The following is a 26,524-nucleotide window of genomic DNA, read 5'->3' as shown; positions in this document are numbered from 1 at the left end:
TTCGCCATAAATCAATTAAAAGTTTCTCATGCTCTTGTTTAAACACACTCATTGAATTTAACACCCTTGAGGGATGTTTAAATACTCGAAGATGTACGCACTGACGCTCAAATTCTTACAGCGAGGATGAGTTGGGATGAATTATGTATAAAAAAAATACAATGAATTACCATTTCTTTCAAATATTCTCTCAAGAAAGCTACTAATCAGCTAATTAACATTTTTCATTTCCCGGAAAATAGAACGATTTTTATGCTTGAAGAATACAAATTTCGCGTAAAATATGTGCACTTCCCAAGGAATCCGCATTCTCACCCCTTCACAGCTCAGAAATCCCGCGCGCGAAGATGTTTTTATCTGTTGTCCGTCAGAGAGTTGGCGGAAGTGAGAGTTTGAAGGCGCGCTTAGTGGGAAAACACGAGCGGGAATGTGCATCATCTTCCCGAATGGTGAGTTGATAGAAAACATTCGGGCCACACATTTCTCTCCCCATTTCTCATCCACCGAATTCAGTATCATCCCACTTCGTGCTCAGAACTCAAGCACTTTGACCGTTTCTGCTGCTCAACACTTTCAGTTCGTGTCGGTCCGCGCTCCGAGACGGAGGCTCAAGCAGAATCCCGGGACGATTTGATTTCGCTCTGTCGCTGATCAGCAATGAGTGCTGGATTCTACCCTTCCTAGTAGTGCTTTTTTTTTCTAAGAACCTCTGGTTCGTGGTGTCGCTGCCAAAAATCCGTGTGTGTGTCGCGAAAGTTGAAAGGAACTGTGAATATATTGGCCTTTTTTGTCTATTCACCAGAGAAGTGTTCATTCATTCGGAGGTCTTTTTATCACACCCGAGCATCGCGTGTACTTGAACCCCTTTTGCCCTGGTGAGAGGACTGGGTAAAAATTTCTGCACACAAGAGGAGAAGAAGGAATTAATAAGATCTCATATAAATGTGAAGAGCATCCAAGAAGGGAGACAGAAAAAATTCGCCAGCCCGCGGAGGCAAAAAGGAGGCAAAAACGCAGTGTTAAGATGTGGAAAAGTTCACAAAAACAGTGATAGAATCGCGAGTGAGAGAAAACATCCCGCAATTCCTTGAATTTTCATATATTAAATCAACAATCTCTGTGTCGCATGTGGAAACAATTTTGTGTGAAAATGTCTCGGTGGCACATTTTGCCCTTCCTCGTGCTCTTCCTGGTCACTTGTGGTCACACGTTGTCCATCAATAAGTCAAAGGGTGACGCGGAGCCCCCAACTGTCCCCACGGAAGTTCAGGGCTCCACCGAGAAGTTCACCATTGAGCAGTTGCTCGCCACCAAATTCCCACCCAAAATCTCCGATGATATCGACATGGATCCTTGCAAGTCAGGTAAGATTTGAGGAGATCTCAAGAATCACAACTGTACTTCAGCACTAAATCGACAAAGTCATCACAGACACACTGACAGACGTTAAAAAAAAACATTTGGCCACACTTGCAAGTCAGGCAACATCTGGAGGCAACGAAATTGTGCATCAAAGAAGTTTCAGTGTGAATTAAATGTTGACAAAAGGATTGCAAATATATAACATAATCTTTACGTCAAAATGGTAAAATTGAAAATACATCAATTGTGCTTGAAAATCTGTTTCCTTCAGCTAGAGAGGTTTTTTTTTAGAAAATCATCCTATATTTGTGGAAACAGCATTTAATCAAGGTTCTTTTTTTTACTAAAGATAGTATTCATATGAGCCTGTTTATCTTGAAACTTTGAATACAAAGCCTTTCCTTATCTCTATCGCAAAATTACAGACTGAAAATACTTTATTCTGGTGAGAAAATAGGAACAACACGTTTTGAAAATTCGCAATTCCATTAGTATTTTCTAAATTTGATAAGTGAGCATGTAATCCAATGAATTGGCGAAATATTATCTCACAATTATCCCTCCTTATCTCCCATTGGAGATTCCCAGGTTATCCCCATTACAAAGAGTAGAATTGTGAAGAAGTCAATTTTGAAGTTTTCCACGAGGTTGGTTTTCATAGTTGAAAGGTTGATTGAAAATTCATGAAATGAAAAAAAGGTCCAGGATACCCAAAGAAACTAAAATACAGCACCAGAATATTGAATAATCATTCTTTGTCTCGTATCAGATCTGATTCAATAGCAATTTCGTAATTCTTCTAATGTAATAACTTTATGTGAATCTAGAAAAAAATAAATTTCATGATCTAAATAACAAGATATAAAATAATCATTGGCAAACTCAAAAATTGCAATAATCAATTCCTAGAAGATTCACTGATCAAGTGCATCTGAAATCACTTTGAGACGCAGTATAAAAGGCATATGTCGTAAGTAATTAAAATTATTACTTCCGCGAAATGTTTTCTTCCTTTTCCACTTTGGCTAATCAAATTTTTGCAAAATCCGCAGCAAGTTTGCTGTGAGAAACAATTCTTAATTCACGCCTAGAAGCTCAATCAATTCCAGCATGGAAACTGCTCAATACACAGCAGATGGTGTGTTGGTGCAAGAAAAAAATCACTTAAGAATTGTCCTTATCAGAAATAAACTGCAAATTATCATTTTCGAACTGACCTTTTTTCCCTGACGTCGACTATTATATTCTCTTTATCTCCATTGGCATATGTACATTTTCTCTGAGATGTTTTAAGGCACTTGAACACGTCACTTTTTGAAAACACAAAACACTGTGCATCTTCAAGAGAGAAAAACCCATTGAGATATGCACACCACTCAGCGATGGAGAAATCGTGACAGGGATTTCAACTTGAACCGAAAATAGACACGAAAATAGGTTTGATCTCAAAAATAAGTGAAGACTGACTTATCACTGGCATATTGACCCTTCGGTGGATGGAAAAGAAATTGTGAAGAAACGTGGACAGATCGATTAGTTGGGGCAATTTTGCAGTCACCGGAAAAAGCGAGAGTTATCAGACAGATTCCAGTATTTAATCAAGGAAAGACGCTCAAATATTTTTCAAAGCTGTTTGATGCAAGCAAATACGTAGTGAATTCATATTGAAGTCATATGAGTGGAGAGATAGCAAGCGAATAACAGCTGAAAGCCAAAAAATACCCCAAAAAAACCATCTTGCTTTCCATACTTTCCAGGACATTGAGCATAAATTTAAGCTACACATTGTATAGAGTCTAATTAATTACGGATTTTACTAATTTCTCAATTTAATTTTATGCAAGTTATAATCTTTCAATTGCATCTGGTGAACTTCTGCATAGATTTTCTGGCCACAGAACATGACAGAGAGTGTTTAGCGCTCTATCAGGCTCTCCTAACCACACCACAAATTGCAAGAGGCAAAGTTGTTCGGTGGCAAAGTTCCATAAATTAATTTCGTGGACGGGTTTTAAGCGCTCATGCCACACTTTGTCACCTGTTCTATATGGAGTTTCCTCTAAACAAACTATTCATCTCTTAGGAAGTATTTGTCAGTTACACCCCCAAAAATGGTGCTGCGAATCATTCCATCCTGCTGGGGGGTTTTTGTGAAGGAGTGCTCTTGCATATAAATTAAGCAAGTCAGTGGTGGAGACTGTGCGATAATCACGTGCTTTGTCCCTCTCACAATATCATAACACTTTTTTTCCCTTCCATCCCAGGAATAATTACGAGAACTTCCCATTCCGCACGCGGTGTACAAAACACCACAATCTCGGTAGACACAAAGGCACTCACATTCTACAACAGAGTCACACAATCACACTCCATCCTCAGCCTTTGAGGTTCATATGGGGAAAAAAGTCCTGATAGTGGCGCAAAATATGTAAATATTTCCATTACCCTTTGACTTTCTCGGCAGAAAGACGAGAAATTATTCCACAATACCCAAAGACTGTAAGACAGAAATTCTTCATGTGAGAGAAAGGTTTTTGCAGTTTTATGCTTGAAGTAAGCAAATTTTTTCCTGCACTTTCTTATGTAATGAGTCTATTTTTATTTACAAATGTGTCTTAATACACTAACCTCTGACTCTCACAAGATTAAATTCTGCTAGAGACTGTTAAAATTAAATTTAAATCTACATCTTACTGTTCTAACAACATTCTTGAAGATCATACAACTTGGATTTTATGTAATGTGATGAAGAAGCTGAGACAAATGTGATGTCCTTAGCTTTATCCTCGTTTTATTTGAGATGCAAAAGAGGTGGCAAAAAGGAAAGAATTTATGGTTCTCCTTGGGAAATTAATTAGCCTCTTTTTTTCGAGTAAATACACACACTTTTGGGATGTCTTGTGCTTTAGCCTCGGCACACAAAGAATAGAAAACTGAAGAGGGCAAAGCGAGGAATACTGGAAGAGACTTATCGTCTACCCCACCTTTGACCCCATCAGACTGACCCTGTCTCTGTTTGGATCCACATGGCTTTTTCTCGCCTCTCTCATATCTTACACACTTTTTCCACATCTTTTAATCTATCTGTCATATGCAAAATGCAGATGCTTTTGCAACTTGCCCACGATGTTTACCGCTTGAGAGGCACACTTTATGATGGAATTTGCTTCATGTGCACACAAGGACTTCCCAGGTCACATCAGTGGTTTTATTAGCTCAAAGCAGGAATACCATCAGAGATAGAGTTTCCGGGACAATTCTGTGGCCTTTTCAGGCTTTCGGGGTGGGTGAAAGCGCGGTAACATTCTATGCCAAGAGAGGAATAAATATTGGTTAGCAGGTTTAATGGATATTCGTGACAACAATTGGATCAATTCACACCATCCTTGTGTGTGTGTTTTTGCACCACAGCTGCATAGCCACGTTTTGCGCTCATCGATGACCCACTATTAACGAGGGTGCACTGAATGAAAACCCTCCAATGCAGCTTATTGCCCGCTTTAATCCACACATTGTTGCTGAACGGCGGTTTGGGGGGTGAGAGGGAAAATTTCACGAAGCCTTTGCCGCCAATTGTGTCCCATTGACTCTTCTGGCTCTTGGGGACCAAATGGGTAAACAAAGAGGAATTAATTACTGCATTTTAGATAAATGGAGATTCAATTCACTGTATTTAATGATAAAGGGCTCAATGAAATGTGATTTATGGACGATATAACTCATTATTAGTTATCAAAATAGACACATAAATCAGATACTTCAAATATATATTAGAGAGAATACGAGTGAGATTATTTTTTTCCAACAACCCCCAAAAGCATTTGAGTTAATTGAAATGTGAGAGACACTTTTGTCTTCCCCAAGGAACTTCGCTCTGTGCCAATGTAATTTTCTCAAGCTTGGTCATTTCCCCCTTGAAGATCTTTCCATTTCCACAATCGCAGAACTGTGCAAGGAAGTCTCTTCACGGTGATTTGGAGCAGGAGCGAAATGATCCCGGAAATTGAATCAATTTCACTGCAGCATCCGTCTCTTGTCACCCATCAACCACTCCTAAATCACTCGTGTGCCACCCTCATGCCAAAATAGACATAATCTGAGCGTGGATGGGAGCCAGATTATCTTCATGGCTGCGAGTTAATCCTCCCACAGCGAATCTGGAACAATGGCTGTGACTCAAAATGCGGGTGACAACACATTACATTTCTGTCTACGGGACATTCGGTGGGGAACAATCAAGGAAAATGTATGTTTCTGACTATATACAACATTGTTTCGGATCAGAAGACATAGTGAAGGATTTTAGCTGTTAAGAGAGGTTTTCTCGTTGACCTCTTTTTACGTTGTACACTTTTACGGTTCTCAATTTGCTAAACTAATCTGAAACTATATCACTGGTATTTAGCAACTTCAAATAAATAGGCGGTAATGGAAATCATATCGAATGAATACATTCATTCAAACTGTAATTAATCATTTAGCATTAAATATCCTCTGCAACTGAACCCTTCTGCTCCAATTATTTTCCCGCCAAACTCAATTTCTGTGTGCACTTCCGAAGGGATGATTTTGCGGTTTGGGCGGAAAAATCGCGTGTGGTGATGATTTCTATAACTGCCGCCAATGCGTGTGTGGGGTAGTTTGCGGAAAATGGTATAAAGTGAAGATATGCCGGAAATTAAATGCGCAAATATATGCGATATTCACATGACCCACGATCGACCACAGAGACACAAAGCAAGAGGAGGAGAAAAAAAAAACACTCAACTCACAATAACACAACATTGACGACACTCGCGATTTCACCCAAGATGATGATCTTCCTTTGCATCTCCACAGTGGGCAACATGGGAGACATTGCGCTGCCGAACATCAACTATGAGAGCGAATGGGAGGCACAGAGGCTCAACAAGTCCTTCCAGGAGGAGCTGGAGAAGCTGAAGCAGGAGGTGTACCACGAGGGACTGCAGGTGGAGGAGGAGGGCCTCACGGACATCATCAGGAAGAAGACAAAGCAGGCCCAGGAGACACTCACGCAGCCCTCAGCCACCGATCCCAAAAACAACGACGTGGTGGACCACAATGTGAAGGGTGGCAGCGGTGGCGCGAAGCTGAAGGAGAACCCCTTTCTGGCGCCCACATCCACTACGGAAATCAATGGCAACATCTCGGGCCCCTCGGACATCCCCAACACCACAGAAGAGGTGGTGAAGAAGGGCGACGGTAATGTGACACGGCACACGGAGTACGATAAAATACAGTCCAACAGCAAGGACATTGTCAATCACTCTGGCGAGCACATTCAGCAGAGGAGGGTGACCGTTTCGCCAACCAACACACCCGCCGTCAGGTCCACCCTCGCCAATCGCTTCAGCAATGCTGGCGGTAATGGTGGTCATTTGGACGATATTGAGACATTAACTGCAAACGGGGCAGTACGCAGGAGACACAGAAAACGCCGCCAGGGAAGGTATCAGCCTCTTCTTTGCTTACCCATCTTCACTCAATAATTCCACCATACTGAGGCCCTCATGAGGGGTTGGTAGGCAAAGTGTGTCGGTTTTTCGGGAAAAGAGCAAAGTGCTGCCAATTTTAAGCGAAGACGGATTGTTTTTATAAATTTATTAAAATAGCTAAGCTATGAATTATTCATAATATGTATGTATAAATGCTTAATTCACGCATATTTATGTCTCTCTGTGAACAAACCAATATTTATGGTATTGCTTTGCAATGTGCCATAAACTATTGAAGAACAGGAAATTCAGTATTGAATTGTCAGATGAAAAATGAAAATCCTCCAAAATTCATTGTATCCGAGAGCATAACCACACATGAATTTATTCCATTTCATTGTCCACCAACCACACAACATGAGCCATTTTCAAATCCATGCCACAAATGGTATTTGCGGCAAATGAATTTCGTGAATTCTCAATCAGTTCCATTTGGAGTGTGTCATGTTTTTTGGAGAATTACACGAATTTCAGCTGCGATAATAGTTTAATCAGTGGCAATGGTGGCAACCAAATGGGGCACATTTGGGGTGGCGCGAAAAACCGACAGACTCTCGCCGTCAACCTCAAGGAGTGCCTTCGGCTGAGTGTGCACAAGTGATATGACCTCCCGTCGTTTTTCACGTAGGAAATTCCACAGCGTAATTGATGATTATGAGGCGAGATTTACGAGACTGAAGAAGGAGTTGGATCGTCCTGTGATAACGGCCGAGGATTTCAAGAGCAATCACCACAAGGAGAATGATTTGGAGCAGACAGGCATTATGACCACCACGACACCACTGCCGCCGCAGAAGAGCGACGATGGGTGGGTAAAGAGAGCGCGCAGGTGGGGAAGCCACATCAGCTGAAAATCTATCCCCTTAATCCACATTTTCAGGCTCGACCAGTACCAACACCATCGCATCACGCGCGCCGCCACGGCCAAGAAGGAGCGCATCTGGGATTATGGAGTCATTCCTTATGAGATTGACGGCAACTTTAGTGGCGCTCATAAGGCGCTCTTCAAGCAAGCCATGCGACACTGGGAAAATTTCACGTGCATCAAATTCGTGGAGAGAACGTCTGAGCATCCCAACTTTATCGTCTTCACTGAGAGACCCTGTGGGTGAGTTTCCTCCTGGTCACAATCATCACAAGTTGTGTGTGGTGACAACACAATAACGCCCCAAATCTTTGCAGTTGCTGTTCGTTTGTGGGAAAGCGCGGGAATGGCGCACAAGCCATCTCGATTGGGAAGAATTGCGACAAATTCGGCATTGTCGTGCACGAATTGGGTCACGTTGTGGGCTTCTGGCATGAACACACGCGACCCGATCGCGAGAATCATGTGGTGATTGAAAAGACCAACATCATGTCCGGACAGGAGTACAATTTCAATAAATTGACTGAGGAGGACGTGAATTCGCTAGGACTGCCATATGACTATGACTCCATCATGCATTACGCCAGAAACACATTCTCTAAAAGTAACTAAACCCTTATATTTATAATGTCTCTATTCTCCAGTCCAGCAATGCCCCCCCGAAAATTAATAGCTCCCCAGCATTGGCAATAAGTTTCTTCCTCTCCTCGACATTCGAGGCATTGTTGGACATTGATAGTGACCAATGAAATGGTGTAACATTGTGACGAAAATATCTTGTAGCCAATTACTTGGACACAATTCTGCCCATTGAGGAGAAGGGCCGCAAGATGCCGGAAATTGGTCAACGCATTCGACTATCGGAGGGCGACATAGCCCAGGCCAATTTACTCTACAAATGTGCAAGTGAGTGACAAATTTTCAATTGCTGCTCTACTCATTCAATAATGTGCCCCATCATCGTCCCTAATGTGATTCTTCCAGAGTGTGGTCGGACATTTCAAGAGAATGCGGGTGCATTCACGTCACCAAGCTACTACAGCAAAGTTCCACCCACGGAGCCCGAGCGCTGCGAGTGGCGCATCACAGCCACGCATGGCGAGAAGATCGTGCTCAACATCACCGACCTGGACATCTTCAAGTCCAACAACTGCCGCACAGACTATCTCGAGATACGCGACGGCTACTGGCACAAATCACCCATCCTGGGACGCTTCTGCGGATCAGGAAAGGTCAATGAGCTGTTCAAGTCCAATGGCAGCCGAATGCTGCTGACCTACATCACGACCCACCGCCAAGCGCGATACAAGGGCTTCGCGGCACACTACGAGGCTGTCTGCGGTGGTGAACTGAATCTGCAATCCAGTGGTCATCTGGAGTCACCAAACTATCCGCTGGACTATCTGCCGAACAAGGAGTGCATCTGGAAGATCACCGTGCCCGAGGACTACCAAGTGGCGCTGAAGTTCCAGTCATTTGAGGTTGAGAATCACGACACGTGCATGTATGATTTTGTCGAGATCAGGGATGGAGATCGCGCTGATTCGAAGCTCATCGGTGTCTTCTGTGGCTACAAAGTGCCGCCGGATATTCGAGCTAGTGGCAACAAACTGTTCGTGAAGTTCGTGTCGGACGGTTCGGTGCAGAAGGCGGGATTCTCCGCCACGTACATGAAAGAGATCGACGAGTGTGAGGTTCTGGATCATGGATGCCAGCATGAGTGCATCAACACCTTGGGCGGATACGAGTGCAGCTGCCACATTGGATATGAACTTCGTAGCGATAAAAAGATGTGCGAAAGTAAGATGAATCACAATTTCCTTTCCTTGCAGATGGACTAAAACTTCCGCTCTCTTTCAGATGCATGCGGAGGAATTCTCAACACTTTGAATGGGACAATCACATCACCGTCCTTCCCCGATGTCTATCCCTTGTCCAAGGATTGCGTGTGGGAGATCCAGGCTCCACCACAATACAGGATCACACTGAATTTCACTCACTTCGACCTCGAGGGCAACAATTTCTTCCAGATGGAGTGCGAATATGATTCCTTAACCATCTACTCAAAGATGTCTGAAGACAATCTCAAGCGCCACGGAACATTCTGCGGAGGACGTTTGCCTCCAATGATCACATCCGAGACAAATGCGATCAGGGTGGAATTTTCTTCTGACAACACAGTGCAAAAGGGTGGCTTTGCTGCAGTCTTCTTCACCGATATCGATGAATGCGAGGTGAGTACATTGATCACAGTCTCTCGTTGGGATACTTTCTCATTGGCACATTCCTTGTTCTGCAAAAGGTTAACAACGGAGGTTGCCAGCATGAGTGCAAAAACACTATAGGTTCCTACATTTGCTCTTGCCACAACGGTTTCACACTCCACGACAACGGTCATGACTGCAAGGAGGGCGGATGCAAGCACGAGATCACCTCGCCAAGCGGCCAGATCTTCAGTCCCAACTATCCCGAGTATTATCCGGCCAAGAAAGACTGCGTGTGGCACTTCACCACGACTCCTGGACATCGAATCAAGCTGCTCTTCAACAGCTTCGAAGTGGAGCCACATCAGGAGTGCGCCTACGATCACATTGCCGTCTACGACGGTGACAATCCCGACTCCAGCACTCTGGGCAGGTTCTGTGGATCCAAGACTCCTCATCCCATTTCATCCACATCCAACGAACTTCTACTCCTATTCAAATCGGACTCGAGTGTCCAGCGCAAGGGCTTCGTTGCCAGTCACTCCACTGCTTGCGGAGGACATCTTCAGGCCACCAGCAAGGTGAAGCACTTCTACAGCCACTCAAAGTTCGGGGACAACGATTACGACAACAGGGCCGATTGCGACTGGACCATCGAAGCGGAGCCTGGGAAGAATGTTCAGCTCACTTTCCTCACATTCGAACTGGAGAATGAAGAAGCGTGTTCGTACGATTTCGTGGAAGTCTACGGCGGTCTGGACGATAACAGCGGGCCTCTCTACGGAACCTATTGCGGAAATCTGGTAAGCAATTAGATAAACCTCCGATAGAAGTGATTTCCTAACTCCTCTTCTCTCTACCAGAATCCTCCGGACATCATTTCCATGAATGAAGCTTTGCTTGTGCGCTTCCGAACAGACGACAACATCGTATTCAAAGGATTCTCAGCCTCCTACGTGTCTGTGATGCCCTATGATGATGACAATGATGAGGAGATGAGCTCAGACAGCTCAGAGATGATGACGCCATTCCCGGGCTCCCTCAAGAGTATCTACAAGACGACTCTGCTGGAGAGCGAAGGCGATAATGAGGAAGAGGAGGATTTGAGCATCACCACAATCAAATACAACACTTCAGTTCCCATCTTGAACAGATTCTCAGCATCGCAGGAGAGAAACCGCGTCCCCAACACCATATCAGCGTCCTCAGAGGCACTCGATTAAACGCCCCCCATTTAGGCATCTTTCGCCGCCACTTGCATCGTGTTAAATTAAATTAACCGTAATAATAGACGTTCTTTTCGATAGTTTATGGGAGAAAAAAAATCATAAATTAAATTGCACAATTTTTCGTGCAGACTATTTAAGTGACTCAAAAAATGCGTATAATCATACCAAGAAAACATTAACTAATTTTAAAACAAATCTAACTTAAATGTGACTTGATCTTTGTAGTCTGGACAATAAATTCACCCTCGTGAAGCGTCAGAAGGAGGAGTAGATTTTGAGAAGATACCTGGGAATGTCGGTCAGATGCACCGTCTCGGAGAGTGTCGTGTCCCTGCTGCGCAGCTTTATCAGCCCACTGCGAAGGCTCTCGTCCTCCAGGATGAAACAGTAAGGCACACCGAGTTGATCCATTTCACAGATTTGCCGAGAAAGCAGATTTTCTTTCGCCGTTGAGCACTTTGGAAGATTCAATGTGGCAATTCCAGCTTTTCTCGTCTTTATCGTCAACAATCGTGCGAGATCCTGCAAATCCGCCAGATTATCTTGTGCCTCAGAGAAGCAAAACACTGCCAATTGGTGCGGAGCGATCTTTCTATGCAATAGAAGAGTCTCACTGTCATCTGAAGAGTTCACAGCATCGATTAAAACTCCTAAAGTCGCAATTTCCAGGCACATTCCCGTTTTCACAATTGAAGGGGTGATTTTTCGTCCACTTCGAGGATCCTTGATCTCAATATTGGCTCCAGGATTCAGGGATATCAATTCAATAGTCTCCAAATCGACGGAAGAGTCCTTCAAACTTGATTTCACTGAGATTTTCTGCACTTTTCCTTCAGGATACTCCGTTATTTTTGACTCTGAAATCTTAAATCGACCAGGATTTGAGGAATATCTCATCCACCAAATCTTCCTCTGTCTCTGAATCCTGTAAAACTGCTCAATTGCACTGACGGGTGAGATGAAGTACAGGCAAGTCAGATATTGAATGGATTTCAGGGAGAAATCCAGACTTTCTCCGGGATTTTCCGCTCTCACAATCATGGATGGATAGGAAAGACACTCTGAGATACCCAAAGGAATCTCTGCTTGATAGTTCTGACTCAGATTCCGAAAGTGTTCCTCAAAAGCTCGAGATTTTAGCGATGCGAGTGGATTTTCCACGTGATCTTTTTGGAAATCTCTTTTCTCGTTGGCATCTGAGCTGTTTTTGTGGTAAATATTAATAACAGGATCCGAATTAATCCACTCTCTCTTCAGATTCTCCAGCAATTGCATCCCCAATGGCAGAAGACTCAAGCCTTCGATCTGAGTTTCACTTTTAAGATTCACTTTAACGTACTGAATCTTGGCGAGTTTCTCTACGACTTTCTTAAGATTCCCTGCCACACCACTAATACGAGACATCTTCAGATCTACGTGAAGGACTTTTTCTCCTTCTCCAGTGGGATGTTTCCGGGTGGAGCTACAAAGTATTCCTCCTCTGTCACTGAGGCGTTTTTCAGCACCTCTTCACGAATATTCCCATCCGTGACTTTATCTTCTCGCAATTCCAAGTCGCTGTGGAAGAGAAGATTCAAAGTCAGCTGTGTAAATCCACGGAAATCTAGGAAGAGACTCACCAATCCTCGAGAACTGTGTATAGAGGCTCCACTCCTTCTGTATTGATGTCTAGAATTTTATCAGCAAACGCTATGGAATCTTCCACGACTCTTAGGGCTTCCCTGCAATTATATGAAGAAATATGATAGATGAAACTCCCTAAAACTGACCAGAGATTTGCTAAATACTCACTTGCTCTCGATGTTTACCAGGGATAATCTCTCGAGAAGATGAATAGTGTCTTCATCAATGGAAACTTTACGCACTGATTTCTCACTCCCGGGAGCAGTTTGTGCCGTTGCTGATATCTTCGTGGAGACCTCAGGAACTCGCTTATCACTGGATTTCACAGAGTACCTCCTGACAATGCTCCAGAACTGAAAAACTCTGCCTCGGCTTGCGAGCATTTTCCACCGCAAGAAATTCACTTTCTGAGGTTATGACACTTTTGTGCCTGTCACGAATCTGTTCTCAAAAGAAATTTGAAATTTGCCACTGTTCTCAACTGTCCACCTGGGTTCAGTGTTTACAGTTTTCCCGCTTTCTCCAGACTGCTTTTGGTTAAAAATGGTAAATAAAGCCAGATTTCTCTAGAATCTCCATTAATTTTCCCTTCACTGTCTTGTTTTCAGCGTCGGAGTTATGCGCCCAGTCAAACGGGTACCAAACGTCCCAATGGCACGTTCAAAAGCCCGTTAACGGAGGCTCCGAAGCGCCCTCGACGCTGCAATGAAACAGAAAACAAGTCCCCGCCTGCGAAAATGTCCCTATCAGATCACGAGGCGATGATCGCCATGATCCTCAAGCGTCCCTTCAAGGTGCCCATCCCAGATTACATTCCGGACAGCTATGGGAATCGAAGTTTGGGCGTTAAGAGGAGTGTCATCCGGCGCGCTCTGCACGATCCCTTTGCCTGCAATGCTCTGATCATGTTCACACCGGCTGAGCTGAGTCAGCACGATAAGATTCACGTGGACAAGAGCAAGATCCTGGTCCATGTGGTGGTGGATCCGGTGCTGGGCAACATCCTGCGACCGCATCAACGCGAGGGCGTGAAGTTTATGTACGATTGCGTGACGGGCGCCAAAGGGGACTTTCACGGATGCATCATGGCAGATGAGATGGGCCTGGGCAAGACGCTGCAGTGCATCACACTAATCTGGACACTGCTGCGTCAGAGCCCAGAATGCAAGCCCACGATCAGCAAGGCGATCATTGTGTGTCCCAGTTCTCTGGTGAAGAACTGGTACAAGGAGTTCGGGAAGTGGCTGGGCAGTCGCGTGAACTGCCACGCTGTGGACAATAACTCCAAGGAGGAGACCATCAAGAACCTGGAGCAGTTCATGGCGAACAAAGCCGTGCGATCGGGAACACCTGTGCTGATCATCAGCTATGAGACTTTCCGGATCTACAGCGCCATCCTCAATGCTTCGGAAGTGGGAATGGTGCTCTGCGACGAGGGACACCGGCTGAAGAACAGTGAGAACCTCACTTACCAGTCCCTCATGGGGCTGCAGACGAAGCGACGAGTGTTGCTGTCGGGAACGCCCATCCAGAACGACCTCACAGAATACTTCAGTTTGATTCACTTCGTGAACCCAGGAATGCTGGGCAGCACCGCTGAATTTCGGCGACAGTACGAGAATCCCATTCTGCGGGGTCAGAACGCCGATTCGACGGATGAGGAGCGGAAAAAGGCCACCGAGCGTCTGGCAGAGCTGACCAACATCGTGAATCAGTGCATGATTCGACGCACCAGCTCGCTGCTCACAAAGTACCTGCCCGTGAAGTTCGAGATGGTGATCTGCGTGCGTCTTTCAGATGTGCAGGTGGGCCTGTACAGGAACTTCCTCAAGTCTGACTCCATCAGGAAGACGGTGCTTAATAAAGACGAGGTGAAAGCCAACTTGACAGCGCTGTCCAGTATCACGTCGCTGAAGAAGCTCTGCAATCATCCGGATCTCGTGAATGAGAAGATCAAGGAGGGCGCCGAGGGATTCGAGAACGCAGCACAATTCCTACCGCCGGGCTACAGCATGCGCGATCTCCTGCCCGAGCTGAGTGGGAAGCTGATGCTTCTGGATTGTATGCTGGCCAACATCAAGATGAGCAGCGACGACAAGGTGGTGCTCGTGTCCAATTACACGCAGACGCTGGATCTGTTTGAGAAGCTGTGCAGGAAGCGAGGCTACGGATACGTGCGCCTGGACGGCACGATGACCATCAAGAAGCGCGGGAAAGTCGTGGATGAGTTCAACAAGTGCGATTCTGAGCAGTTCATATTCATGCTGAGCTCCAAAGCGGGCGGCTGCGGATTGAATCTCATCGGAGCCAATCGCCTGGTAATGTTCGATCCCGATTGGAATCCCGCCAATGACGAGCAAGCCATGGCGAGAGTGTGGCGAGATGGCCAAAAGAAGCCCTGCTTCATCTATCGACTCCTCGCCACGGGAACCATCGAAGAGAAGATCTTCCAGCGACAGACGCACAAGAAGGCTCTGTCCACCACCGTCGTGGACAACAATGAGGACGCTGAGAGGCACTTCACGCAGGACGATCTCCGTGATCTGTTCAGACTGGACGAGAAGACGCTCTCCGACACTCACAGCATCTTCAAGTGCAAAAGATGCATTAACAGCGTTCAAACGAAACTCCCGCCAGAAGATTCAGATTGTACATCTGATCTCTCCCAGTGGTTCCATGCGTCCACGCCAAAGGGACTCCCTGACAACATCCTCACAGATTCCTGGGCAGTGACCAAGAATGTCTCCTTCGTGTTTCACCATCGCAGCAACACGACTGTGGAAAGTTCTCCTGCGGTGTCAGAGAAAGCCTGTGATGAGAAGCAAAGCAAGAAGAAATCCAAGAAGTATGCATCTGATGATGAGGATTTCGATCCACCTGAACAGGATGATGATAAGGATGAAGATTTTGTTCTGTAGAAATATAGTCGATTTGTCCTCGGACACGTCCGTAGATGTCTTCCAGATGCTTTTCCGAATCCCTTGCTGGGTCAAGCTTGGACATCATCAATTCAGTGGCGTAGAGAAAAACAATCCCACGTGTCGGCGCAAAAATATCAATAAAATACCTGATAAAGTGTGAATTATTTGATAAAATGGTGTGTATTATGCTATTTGTAGCTCCTTAATTACTAATTTATTGGAATATAAGCTAGATATTTAATATTTTCAATGAATCACCATGAAATGTGTTTGGCGTCTGAGCATCGAGGATTTATCGCATTTTCACTTGAATTCCAAAAGAATCCTTCAATATTTGTAGAAAAGAGCCTTCTTTGACTCTTTTAGTAGATAATCCTTCACATTTAATCCAGATTCTTTGATTAATTTCCTGGGAAAAAGATGAAAATAATAACAATGACATAACCTTACTTCGTTGCAGGTGAAGCTTTTCGTGCTCTACGAGCACGCAGCCGGCTTCGGGCTCTTCTCTGTGAGCGAATTCGAGGAGGTGTCCATGCTGCTGCCCCAGGTGGAGGCGTCCGTGACGGATTTGAGTCGCTTCAATGCCATCGTGAAGCTGGTGAGCTTCTCGCCGTTCAAGACGGCTGTGGCGGCCTTGGAGAGCGCCAATGCTGTGTCCGAGGGCATCCTGCTGCAGGATCTGGCCACTTTCCTGGACACCACGCTGCCGGCGAAGAAGAAGAAGGTGACTCTAGGTGTTGCGGACGCCAAGCTGGGCGCTGCCATTGCTGAGGCTCTGGGAATTCAGTGCAGTCATGTGGGCGCCGTTCCGGAGATCCTGCGCGGCATTCGCATGCACTTTCCCAGTCTGGTCAAAGGCTTCACGGCCCAGACGGCGGGCGTGGCTCAGTTGGGATTGGGGCACAGCTATTCGCGCGCCAAGGTGAAGTTCAACGTGCACAGATCGGACAACATGATTATTCAGTCCATTGCCTTGCTGGACATGCTCGATAAGGACATCAATACGTTCTCGATGAGGATCAGAGAGTGGTATTCCTATCACTTCCCGGAACTCGTGAAGATTGTGCCGGATAATCGTCTGTACGCGAAGGTGGCGCAGCACATTAGGGATCGCAAGAGTCTCACCGACGGTTCGGTGGCGGAGCTGGAGGAGATTCTGATGGACTCGGAGAAGGCACAGGCCATTGTGGATGCCGCCAAGATGTCCATGGGCATGGACATCTCCGTGGTGGACCTGATGAACATCCAGATGTTCGCTGGGCGCGTCGTTCGGCTGTCTGACTACCGGAAGCAGCTGGCGGAGTATCTGCACTCGAAGATGGGCAATGTGGCGCCCAATTTGCAGTCCCTGATCGGCGATCAGGTTGGCGCTAGGCTCATCTCGAAGGCGGGCAGTCTCACGAATCTGGCCAAATATCCAGCGTCGACAGTTCAGATCCTGGGCGCTGAGAAGGCACTCTTCAGGGCTCTCAAGACGCGCACCAACACGCCCAAATACGGATTACTGTATCACTCCACGTTCATCGGACGCGCTGGGCTGAAGAACAAGGGCAGAATCTCGCGATTCCTGGCCAACAAGTGCTCCATTGCGTCGCGCATCGATTGCTTCACTGAGGCGCCGTCCAGTGTGTTTGGCGATGCGCTCAGGCAGCAAGTGGAGGATCGCCTGAAGTTCTACGAGTCCGGAGAGGCGCCCAGGAAGAACACGGAGGTGATGGAGGAGGCCATCGCCATGGCGGAGCAGCAGCAGAAGAGTGAGAAGAAGAAGAAAAAGAAGAAGCGCGCCGCTGAGAATGGAAATGTGTCCATGAAGAGCGAAAACGGCGACGAGACGCTGCCGGCGGACAATGGCGAGGAAGAAGCCGCGGCGGAGCCGCCCAAGAAGAAAAAGAAGAAGAAGAAGAACAAGGAGGAGGCGTAAATATCTTCGATCCTTCTCTGCGGGAATTTTCCGTGATGCTGCCGATGATTTTGGTGGAAAGTGAAGAAAAAAAAGTGTAGCATTCATGTTCAGAATATATCCATTCAAATTTATTTCTTTTTACATCTTGTGCTTTTTATTATTCCATATTCTTGAATTTTCCACAGAAGAAAAAAAACATGACAAAGACGTTTGTTGAATTTTGCTATGATAACTCTGATTTTCTCTCTCTCTTACTTTTGGGGATTTTCAAAGTTTACTCTTCTTTTTTTTCTTGATTTTAAGGCACAAAACTCCGACAACAACAAATTTTTACACAACATATCCACTGTTATTGTGTGTTGATTAGTTTTTTCCCTGCTAATTTCTCATTTCATTATTGATTTATCGTCGTTTGATGAGCTCTCAGACAAATATTAAACGCACAACATGCAGTGAAATTGTTCACAATTTTGAGATGAAAGTGTGGCGAAAAGAGGATCTCTAAATTGATTATCCTTTCCCATTCATCTCACAATTGAAAACATCTGGAGTTGCACAACTCGTCAAAAAAGTTACATTCTTATCATCAAGATTGTATTTACAATAATATTCTGATTGAAAATTTGTAATTCACCTTTAATTCTTTCAAAATACGTCCTATATTGCTAAATATGTATGTGGAAATGATAAATGCCTGTTTCATATTTCATTATTTTTTTCTTCTCTCTCTCTCTCTCTCTCTCTCTGATATACAAAAACTCCTTTTAAACACACCTCAATTTATTATTCATTTTGGAAATATTTTCTCTCTCTTTCTTCTTTTTCTTCGACTATCTATTCTAGAGTGGGATTCTTCAGGGGATTTTCTCTTCTCATACATAATTTACTCATTATTAAATTTAGTGTTAAAAATTGTCGAATGCAAGGTAGAATGAGGGAAGGAAACGGGGTTAAAACGATCAATTCAGTCACATCCCACACGAATAAATAGAATAATTGATTCTTTTCATCTAGTAATTTTACATTGTTCTAGTTATCCTCGCGTCTTTTTTCTTCTCCTCCTGTTTTTCTTTATTAAACTTCTAATTGTTGTTCTCACTTTGATAAAAGGAAGCGTTTTTATTGTTATTTGATATTTCTTTTACGTCTTCAGGGAATTTTCCTTCTAAGGAGAATATTAACACTTCTTCAATGTGTTCTTTTTTTTTGTATAATGTATCGATGAATAACGTTTAGAAACCCAATAATCCCTAGTATTACAAATATTTCTTTCTCTTTCTCTATAAAATTGCATTTCTTTTAAACTAAATATAATAATTATTACAGCGAGAATTTAATTGTCTTCCCATGCGCGACTTTTCTAATATGTATATACTTCATGTTAAAAAATATTAATAATCATTGGAAAACATCAACAACAGAGCATAAGAAAACCAATAATTAAATGGGATTGAACAATATATAGTTTATGCTATTCAGTTTTAAACAAGGGGCAGGGGGGAGAGAATACTGTCTGCGTCTCTTCTTCATCCAGTGAAATGTACACATTTTATGCGTGGCAAAAAAAAATAACTCATTAATATATAAACTCTGCATTAACGATAAAGTGATAGAAAAAAAAACCCAATCACCAGGAAAACTAAAGGGGTTAGTCAGGTGAAAAATGCCAGTGGAAGGGGAGGAGGAATTGCATTAGTTGACTTTGTATCATTGAAAGGCATTGAACTGGTTGGACGGCGCGAAAGCGGGTTTCGGCTGCGCCGCCGGCGCGAACGAGGGCGCCCCAAAGACTGGAATGTTTGCCGGAGGGATCTTCTGCGTGGGACTCATGAGGCCGCCCGCCATGAAGCCGCCACTCGGCGACTGCGGCGCAGCTTTCACGGGGCTCTGGCTCTTGAGCTGATTCATCGAGGGCGCCGCCTCGCCGCGCCCCTTCTTCGACGCCAGCAGATTGTCCAGATCCAGATTTATGCTGCCCGTGTTGGTCCACGTGGAGCCCACAATACTGGCTGCCCGCGTGGCCGCGGCGGCTGCCTCATTATTGGCGTTCGTCACGTTGGGATTCTGCGGCTGTAGAATTGCATTGGAACTCGGAAGAAGAACGTTATCTGGAAAATGAAGATTTGGCGTTAATTGAGAAGATTCTGCCTTGGATTTCTCACTGAATTTCTCATCTTTGCGTGCTTCAGATTGAATTTATCTTTATTTTATCTAAAAACTCTACATTATTTCAAGCTCTTATCAGTATTGTTCGAGATCGTTTTCTTATCTTAGTAACTTCAACAGTAAGAAAATATAAATTCAATGCAAAACTCTCAATTAAGCTCCTTCAAGACATTTGTGCAGAAGACAAGCAAGTGTCTGGCGAGGTTTTTGCACTCCTCATCCGGATCCTTTTTCACCACATTGTTCCCAACACGTTCCGTGAGCCAGTTGATGAGCTCCAGAAGATACTCTTGAAACTCCCTCTGCAGCATTTCCACAGACACCGTCATTAGAATTGATCCAATCATCTGGAAAACAGCCAATCGTACTCCAGCATCGGCGTGGAAGCGTAAAACAGCTCCCAAAGCAAACAATTCCTTCGCAAATCTCTGAATGCCCGGACAATTCTGCGCTGACACCATGAGAACAGACAAGGTTTTGATGAAGGCGGTCAAGAGAACATTGTCTGTGTCAAGCTTCAGCTTCGCCTGAGCCTCCATAATCAGCTGATCTCGACCGAATCCATGCAAAAGTGGCCAGAAGAAGTATCCAGCGACTCCAGCAAAGCGATTAATCGACCCCAATTCAGCAGGACTCTGAGTTTTCGAAGCAAATCGACGAGTTTTGGCAAGAATCCGCTTCTGAATCACCTCTCGAGCTTCCTTCAGTGAATCTGGTTCGTTAACAGTGAATTTTCTCACAATATTTTCATCATCGTGACGATTTTCACTCAATTTCAGATGTTTCTCCGTCTTCTGAATCTTTGAGAGCTCCTTTGCTGTTTCTCCAAGAATTTCCAACATCAGAATTCGATTGCTGATCGAATAATTTGACTGTTTCGAGTAGAATTCCTTGCACACATGATCAGCAGCTTCCTTCGGAATGACACAGCAAATGGCAACACATGCGGAAAAGCGATTTCCCTCGAAATTCTCACAATAAGTCTTCTCCTCGAGATTCAAGAGCATCTGGAGAAGATTAATTCCCAACTGCACTTCATTGTCTGGCAACTGACGATAAATTAGATCTGTAGCAACGGCCAAACTCTGCTCAAAACGATCCGCATTCTCTGAATCTCCAAGAGCATCTTGAAGATCCAACAAGTACTTTGGAGCTTGTGTCTCCTTCAGCGGCACATCATTGCTCATGTCATAGGCAATAAGATCGTCATCCGAGTCCAAATCATCTTCATCAATCTTTTCTGGCACTTTCACTGCAATTTCCGGAACTTTCTGCTTTGGAGCGACTTCTTTTACGATTTCCACAGTGTTTTCACCTCCATTTTCGATCTTCATGATCACTTTTGCAACATCAAGGGTTGAAAATTGATCTTCCGAAGATAAATCAGCCAATTTTCTGAGTTCTCCTATCAAATTCACATCGATTTTCTGCATTTTCTCAACTTCAAAGTTCAATTTTGTCTCTTCATCGATATTCTCGATCTCATTGAGGACCATTTCAGCCGTAATCATTCCAATAGCTCTCATATTTGGATCCATCGCTTGCAGATGATGAGGAATTCCCTCATAAAGCTTCTTCTTGATTGCATTTAGAAACACTGAATCCTCCTTCAGTTGATATTTCTCCATTCTCTTCATGTGCAACACACTCAAAATTATGAATTTTGTGATATAAATATGTTGCTCAATTGAAGTATTCTCAATGCTAAACTTATTTGACCAGGAATTTAGGACTTTCTCCAGTAAATCCTGCAGGAAGCGATGCTCTTCGCCATCAGAAACATCTGCCAAGAAGGTCACGAGATTTTTGACAACACACGAAGACTTTGTCATGGTGAAAAGAGGTATTTTTGTCAAAAGAGCAAATCTCCAATGCTCCGATTGTAGCAAAATATCTCCCAGAATACCGTTGATATTCCATCCATTTTCAAGCAAGATCATCGCATAGATTTCTGTGGCATTTCTCGTCAGATTGCCAATAAACTCATTCACTGTCCTTCGCATTGAGTCCTTTTCACCAGCGATTCCACCCAAAAATCTCACACTCTCTATCAATGCCATGGATGTTTTATCAAAATTGAAGTCAACAATGACTCGACTGAAGAGCTTTCCGAGGAATATCGTTGAAAAGACTTGCCTGTCTTCCAAATCATTGATTCTTCCCACTGAATACAGTGCCAAGAGAACGCGCACAGTGAGTTTTTGGCTCCAGATTTGTCGTGTGAACACTTCTGGAACACAACCTTGCAGGCAATTTGCCAACCTTTCAGGCACACTCACGACTAATTGGATGAATCTCTGCATTGACGACTGCTTATCTAACTTTTGTAGGGGATTTTCCTCTTCGCACGACACTGAGATACTCATATCAATGAAAGCTGCCCAGAAAATCTCTTCATTCTCCATCATACGCTCTAATATTCTCACTGCAAGATTTGCATTCGCCTTCAGGGATTCGCCATTCAACAAAATCTCCATGGATTCAGTGACAAAGTCACAATTGGTGTGAATCAGGAAGAATTCCTCCACAGTCTCACTAGCATTGTCTTTGACGACAGCAAAGAGACTCTTCAGAAGCTCCGCATATTCATCTGCAAACACCCTCAAATTCCTCTCCCCGCTCATCAGCTCCTGAATGACGCCACAGTATGGAATGTCGTTCAAAATCCTCCTCAGCAACTCCGTGACTTCCTTCTCCTCTCGCTCACTGGCAATCCTCTCCACAGTGTTCAATCTCCGCGACAATTTCCGCATATTCTCCTCGAACGCCGTGTGGCTTTTGCCTCCGTCAACTGTAAGGGGAAAATAATTTTTCCCATGTCGGAATCATCTTTGGCCACAATACTCTCAATATGTTTCTGTCATAGCATTGTTTCCATGAAAAAAAAACTATAAATACTTCTTGCACAATTTCCCCTTTCAGTCGAGGGAAAATTAACCATGACTTAAGAACTGAGACATTAAAATATATTCTCTCAATTTTCTCACTCAATCAATTAGACACGCGCAATTCACACTTCTATCGGCACATTTAGCGCAATGTTAAATTACTCAATACAACTTTTATTACTCTCTACTGCTTAATGGATTGTCCGTCAAAATTGCATTGAGAAATTCAAATAGGGCACAAAGATCGAGAATTCTTGATTGGACTGGACGAAATGAATAAAATATGTACAAACTCACCATTGAGTGGTGTTGTGTTCAGCTGCAATCCACTGAAGTCGGACAGCAGATCCTGAGCCGGCGCCTGCGTCTGCACTGGAATTGCACTGCCGAACATGTTGATTGTGGGCGATGGTCCTCCAAAGTCATTGGACGCCAACGGAGCGTTGGTGAGCAGGAGATTGTTTGCATTGGCAGACACGGGCGCTGGTGGCACCTCCGCCCCCAGGAAGGCTGACGAAAAGTCCGCAAACTCATCTTCCTTCTTCACCACAGCAGGTTTCGGTGCATTCTCACCGCCAAAAGCACTGGCAAAGTCACCAAACTCCTGATTATCATCAGCACGTGGATTGAATTCATCCCCGAGACTGACACTGTCCACGGAAGTCGGTTTGCTCTGTGCCGGTGGACACGTTCTGAACAAATCCTCCAGCAAGTCACCACCCTTTGTCGCCGCCGCAGTGTTGTTATTGGGCGAGAAGAGATCCTCATCGTGACTGGATTTATGGGTCGGTGAATTGATGCCCAATTCCGAAGATTTGCCAAAATTCGCCGCCGCGCCCATATCGATCTTTTTACTGGGCTTCGTCGCCGGCTGTTGCTTCGTGGGTGACTTGACAGAAATGGGATTTGATTGCTTCTTCACCTCCACACTCGACGATGACGCCGTGCCTGTTGGCGTCGTGCGCGATGGACTCGTGCGTTCCTTGTCGTAATAACGCCTGTAGCAATAGAAGCGATCAACGTCAATTAACGCAATCCATTCTATCCACTCCACAAATGTGGTCTTACCTTGCTGACGAATTGTAACCAGATTCGTGGTCAGAATCCTCTTTCTCTCCATCATATGGATATTCATCCTCATAATTATTACCGCCTCGAGATGATTCTGAATCTGCAAAAGAGCAAAAAAAAAGTCATTATGCATATTGAAAAGAGCAGAAATGTGAAGATTGTATTTAGATAAATATTCTTTGGTGTCTCTGTTCCTTCATCTCTCATTCTTTCTTAGTCAGAAAAATGCAAATGAATGTAATAAAGCAGCTTGATTTATGAAAGTTTTGTTACTCACAAACTTATTGTGTGAAATTTTTTTTACCTTTTCTTCTCAGTTTTATGTGAATATTATTCTTCTAAAACAATACGAATTTAGAAAAAAAGTGCAAGTGGTTTTTTTCATCGATTTTCCAGTATTAACATAAAGACAAAAACCACAATGATTGATGAAATAAATGAAGATACTTAATATGAGCGAATTATATTTATAATCTCGCCTATTTTGCGCAGTCAATCTGCGGAAAGATATTAATTTTCATTCATGTATTCAATATATGTAAAGAGAAAAAAATGTTATTTCTCCAGTATAACTTTCTGCACATATAATCAATGACGAAAAAACCAAGCAGTCTTGTGAAAGGTAATTAAAACGCAATTGATTCTCAATTGAAGCATGACATTCAAGATATTGTATCAAATTATTCTTATCGAATGCCCGATTCTCTAATAAAAAGCGCTTTAACAAATGGAAAATACAAAAGGAATTTGGAGCAATTTCTGAGACAACTGTCTTAGGAATCCACCGCAAAGCACACTGTTTGCCATGGCAATTAACAGGGAAATAATAGGTGAACAGAACACCATCAGTGTATTACTTACACCAATTTCTGTCATCATATCGTGAATCGTTGTATTTATCGCTGTAGCCACCGAAGCGTCCACCCATCGCGTCTGAGCTCATGCCAATGTACTTGTCCTTGTTCTTCTTCGCCTTCTTCCGTTCATCGCGCACTTTATCGTCATCTTGAATGAAGTCAATCAGCTCACGAACCTTGTGCCGCACATTGATGCCCTGATCCTTGCCATTCTCATCCATGAATGAGTAATTCTCCAGTGACCGCAGGTCATAAATGTGCTCCCGAGCCGATGTCACCACGCGCTCAGACCCATTTCTCACGAGATAGTTGAGAAGAAGGAGACTCTGCAAGAAGACAAACAGGGCACGCGTGTGAGTTGATGATAAGAGGAACTATAATACACATGTTTGATGGATAAACAGCACAAGACATCGGTAAACACACATTTTCGCATTTTATCTTATCTGCCAGCCAAGAATTCCCGCTCATTCGTGTCCAGTCTCTTTTTGCCTTCTATTTGCACAACCATTGTGGGAGAAATTACACAAAAGGGTGCAATTTCCGTCTCACTAGAGACCGCTTTTTGCTGAGACAACAGGTCAGTTAGATTTACAGTTGGTAAAATCAGAATAGAGACACGAAGATTATTATCAAATTCTCTACAAGTTTATCAGCGCTATCAATTTACTGAAGCTTAAGATATTAGTAATTATTTTAGGTATAAATAATTACATAATTTATATACTGAAGATGAACATATTTCGCTTTCACCAACTGTACGTGAAAAGCTTCTGCAACTTTCCCATCATCGAATCACAGAAACTCGTGATTAACATCCACGTGCAAACCTAATTACAGGTATTAATGGGAAAATTGCTTTGTGAGCTTCCACTAAATAATTCAATTTTCCTATGCACGGCAGTTCAAGGCACTTTTCATAGATTTTCTGCGACATGGGAAAAGACTTTGGCATGCATAATTTGCGAAAAGTGCTTCATCAAGTGATCAATGAACTTTGGAAGCCGCAAAGACGCACTTTTTTGCCGCGAAAATAACATTTCATGTTTTTTATAAGCAGATCCGAAATAAATAATTCGACTCTCGAGGGTCTATTTATAGAAGAATGATTTGGCCACCTTGTAAGTTCTCCTCCAGTTCTGTTTATTGTCCTGCAACATCCGCTTCCACAGCATCGACATCACCTCGGGGAAGTGTTCGTACGTGAAGGTGGCATGGGCGAGCTCCTGCATGAGGGGCCCCGTTGGGCCCCACGGTTCATCATTTGTGGCCTCGCGCACTTTTCCCTCGATCTCCGTGTAATTCATCACCACATTCGTCCTGCAAAGACACACAAAGTCGAGCGTCAATTAGCGCATATTGGCCGAAAGAAGGTGAAAGAGCAGAAAAACAGGGTCATTTCGCTGGGTGTCTGGCGGAATTTCTTCTGCAAGGGAAAACGCCGTGATTTCAGAAACCAGTCGCTGGCAACCTTGGTGGTTTTTTTGACAGCGAAACTGCCAACCCACCAAATGGAAAATCTTCTGGAATTTCTTTCACCCTCGCATTCGACCCTCACTTGCGCGCATTTTCGCGCCATCGCCACACAAATAGATTCCTGGGTGTGCGCCCAGGCGCTGTGTGGGCGGTGAATGGGGTGAAAATCAGAGGAAATAGGTGAAAATGCTGAAAACAACACAACAACCTCCATCCATACGAAACTCACACTTTGTCAGCGAGTTCTCGCACTTTCCACATGCTTATAAATTTGTCCACCATCTTCGACTAGTTGTATGCACTCGTGGGAAAGAAATGCCAGTGTTTTTGAAACAATTTCACAGAGTTTTGAGCCAGAAAATCATGAAAATTCACTCCACTTATCGCCGTCCCGAATTTTTCATGGCCGATTACGTCACTTAACAGCGCGTCAACTCACC

General features: G+C 44.1%; 6 protein-coding genes across 7 annotated transcripts; 3 read left to right on the top strand and 3 right to left on the bottom strand.

Annotated features, from left to right (window-relative positions):
- Positions 1-540: 540 nt before the first annotated feature.
- LOC132258946 (protein tolkin) lies at positions 541-11,170 on the top strand. Its single transcript, XM_059756509.1, has 10 exons — positions 541-1,364; positions 6,202-6,832; positions 7,507-7,686; positions 7,759-7,986; positions 8,061-8,347; positions 8,527-8,649; positions 8,728-9,543; positions 9,604-9,977; positions 10,046-10,750; positions 10,811-11,170. Exons 1-10 carry the CDS (start codon positions 1,127-1,129, stop codon positions 11,168-11,170), a joined length of 3,942 nt encoding a protein of 1,313 aa, XP_059612492.1. The 5' UTR covers positions 541-1,126.
- A 109-nt stretch (positions 11,171-11,279) lies between these two features.
- On the bottom strand, positions 11,280-12,683 carry LOC132258949 (DNA polymerase subunit gamma-2, mitochondrial). The gene has a single exon (XM_059756511.1). It carries the CDS (start codon positions 12,578-12,580, stop codon positions 11,432-11,434), a length of 1,149 nt encoding a protein of 382 aa, XP_059612494.1. The 5' UTR covers positions 12,581-12,683; the 3' UTR covers positions 11,280-11,431.
- On the bottom strand, positions 12,589-13,203 carry LOC132258951 (glutamyl-tRNA(Gln) amidotransferase subunit C, mitochondrial). Its single transcript, XM_059756514.1, has 3 exons — positions 12,968-13,203; positions 12,796-12,897; positions 12,589-12,733 (listed from the first exon to the last, which is right to left on the bottom strand). The coding sequence occupies exons 1-3, from the start codon at positions 13,180-13,182 to the stop codon at positions 12,589-12,591; spliced, it is 462 nt and encodes a 153-aa protein (XP_059612497.1). The 5' UTR covers positions 13,183-13,203.
- Positions 13,204-13,308: 105 nt separating this feature from the next.
- Positions 13,309-15,718, top strand: LOC132258832 (DNA repair and recombination protein RAD54-like). The gene is made up of 2 exons (XM_059756329.1): positions 13,309-13,345; positions 13,408-15,718. Exons 1-2 carry the CDS (start codon positions 13,343-13,345, stop codon positions 15,715-15,717), a joined length of 2,313 nt encoding a protein of 770 aa, XP_059612312.1. The 5' UTR covers positions 13,309-13,342; the 3' UTR covers position 15,718.
- A 78-nt stretch (positions 15,719-15,796) lies between these two features.
- On the top strand, positions 15,797-17,757 carry LOC132258834 (nucleolar protein 56). Its single transcript, XM_059756330.1, has 2 exons — positions 15,797-15,896; positions 16,181-17,757. Exons 1-2 carry the CDS (start codon positions 15,894-15,896, stop codon positions 17,642-17,644), a joined length of 1,467 nt encoding a protein of 488 aa, XP_059612313.1. The 5' UTR covers positions 15,797-15,893; the 3' UTR covers positions 17,645-17,757.
- Positions 17,758-19,767: 2,010 nt separating this feature from the next.
- Positions 19,768-26,510, bottom strand: LOC132258831 (telomere length regulation protein TEL2 homolog). 2 transcript variants are annotated; one of them, XM_059756327.1, is made up of 6 exons: positions 26,314-26,510; positions 25,727-25,928; positions 24,613-24,934; positions 23,749-23,851; positions 22,978-23,678; positions 19,769-22,583 (listed from the first exon to the last, which is right to left on the bottom strand). In XM_059756327.1, exons 1-6 carry the CDS (start codon positions 26,364-26,366, stop codon positions 19,942-19,944), a joined length of 4,023 nt encoding a protein of 1,340 aa, XP_059612310.1. In that variant the 5' UTR covers positions 26,367-26,510; the 3' UTR covers positions 19,769-19,941. The 2 variants fall into 2 exon arrangements, with proteins under 2 accessions (XP_059612311.1, XP_059612310.1); XM_059756328.1 differs by lacking the exons at positions 25,727-25,928; positions 26,314-26,510 and adding an exon at positions 25,035-25,175 and having other exon boundaries at positions 19,768-22,583.
- Positions 26,511-26,524: the final 14 nt, after the last annotated feature.

The sequence above is a fragment of the Phlebotomus argentipes genome, unplaced genomic scaffold (genome assembly GCF_947086385.1).
Source record: "Phlebotomus argentipes unplaced genomic scaffold, Phlebotomus argentipes genome assembly scaffold_4, whole genome shotgun sequence".
Lineage (NCBI taxonomy): Eukaryota > Metazoa > Arthropoda > Insecta > Diptera > Psychodidae > Phlebotomus > Phlebotomus argentipes.
The sequence above is the reverse complement of the archived record's forward strand: the minus strand, read 5'-3'. Positions and strand labels throughout refer to the sequence as shown.

Excerpts from the sequence above, each read along its gene's own strand:
- LOC132258946 (XM_059756509.1), top strand. The coding sequence starts at position 1,127 with ATGTGGAAACAATTTTGTGTGAAAATGTCTCGGTGGCACATTTTGCCC. Across the intron at positions 7,687-7,758 it reads CCGCAGAAGAGCGACGATGG|GCTCGACCAGTACCAACACC; the intron begins GTGGGTAAAGAG and ends CCACATTTTCAG. Across the intron at positions 8,348-8,526 it reads CAGAAACACATTCTCTAAAA|CCAATTACTTGGACACAATT; the intron begins GTAACTAAACCC and ends AATATCTTGTAG.
- LOC132258949 (XM_059756511.1), bottom strand. The coding sequence starts at position 12,580 with ATGTCTCGTATTAGTGGTGTGGCAGGGAATCTTAAGAAAGTCGTAGAG.
- LOC132258951 (XM_059756514.1), bottom strand. The coding sequence starts at position 13,182 with ATGCTCGCAAGCCGAGGCAGAGTTTTTCAGTTCTGGAGCATTGTCAGG. Across the intron at positions 12,898-12,967 it reads CTGGTAAACATCGAGAGCAA|GGAAGCCCTAAGAGTCGTGG; the intron begins GTGAGTATTTAG and ends ATATAATTGCAG. Across the intron at positions 12,734-12,795 it reads TACACAGTTCTCGAGGATTG|CGACTTGGAATTGCGAGAAG; the intron begins GTGAGTCTCTTC and ends TCTCTTCCACAG.
- LOC132258831 (XM_059756327.1), bottom strand. The coding sequence starts at position 26,366 with ATGGTGGACAAATTTATAAGCATGTGGAAAGTGCGAGAACTCGCTGAC. Across the intron at positions 25,929-26,313 it reads CGAGAACTCGCTGACAAAGT|GACGAATGTGGTGATGAATT; the intron begins GTGAGTTTCGTA and ends GTGTCTTTGCAG. Across the intron at positions 24,935-25,726 it reads ACTGGAGGAGAACTTACAAG|AGTCTCCTTCTTCTCAACTA; the intron begins GTGGCCAAATCA and ends GTCTTCTTGCAG.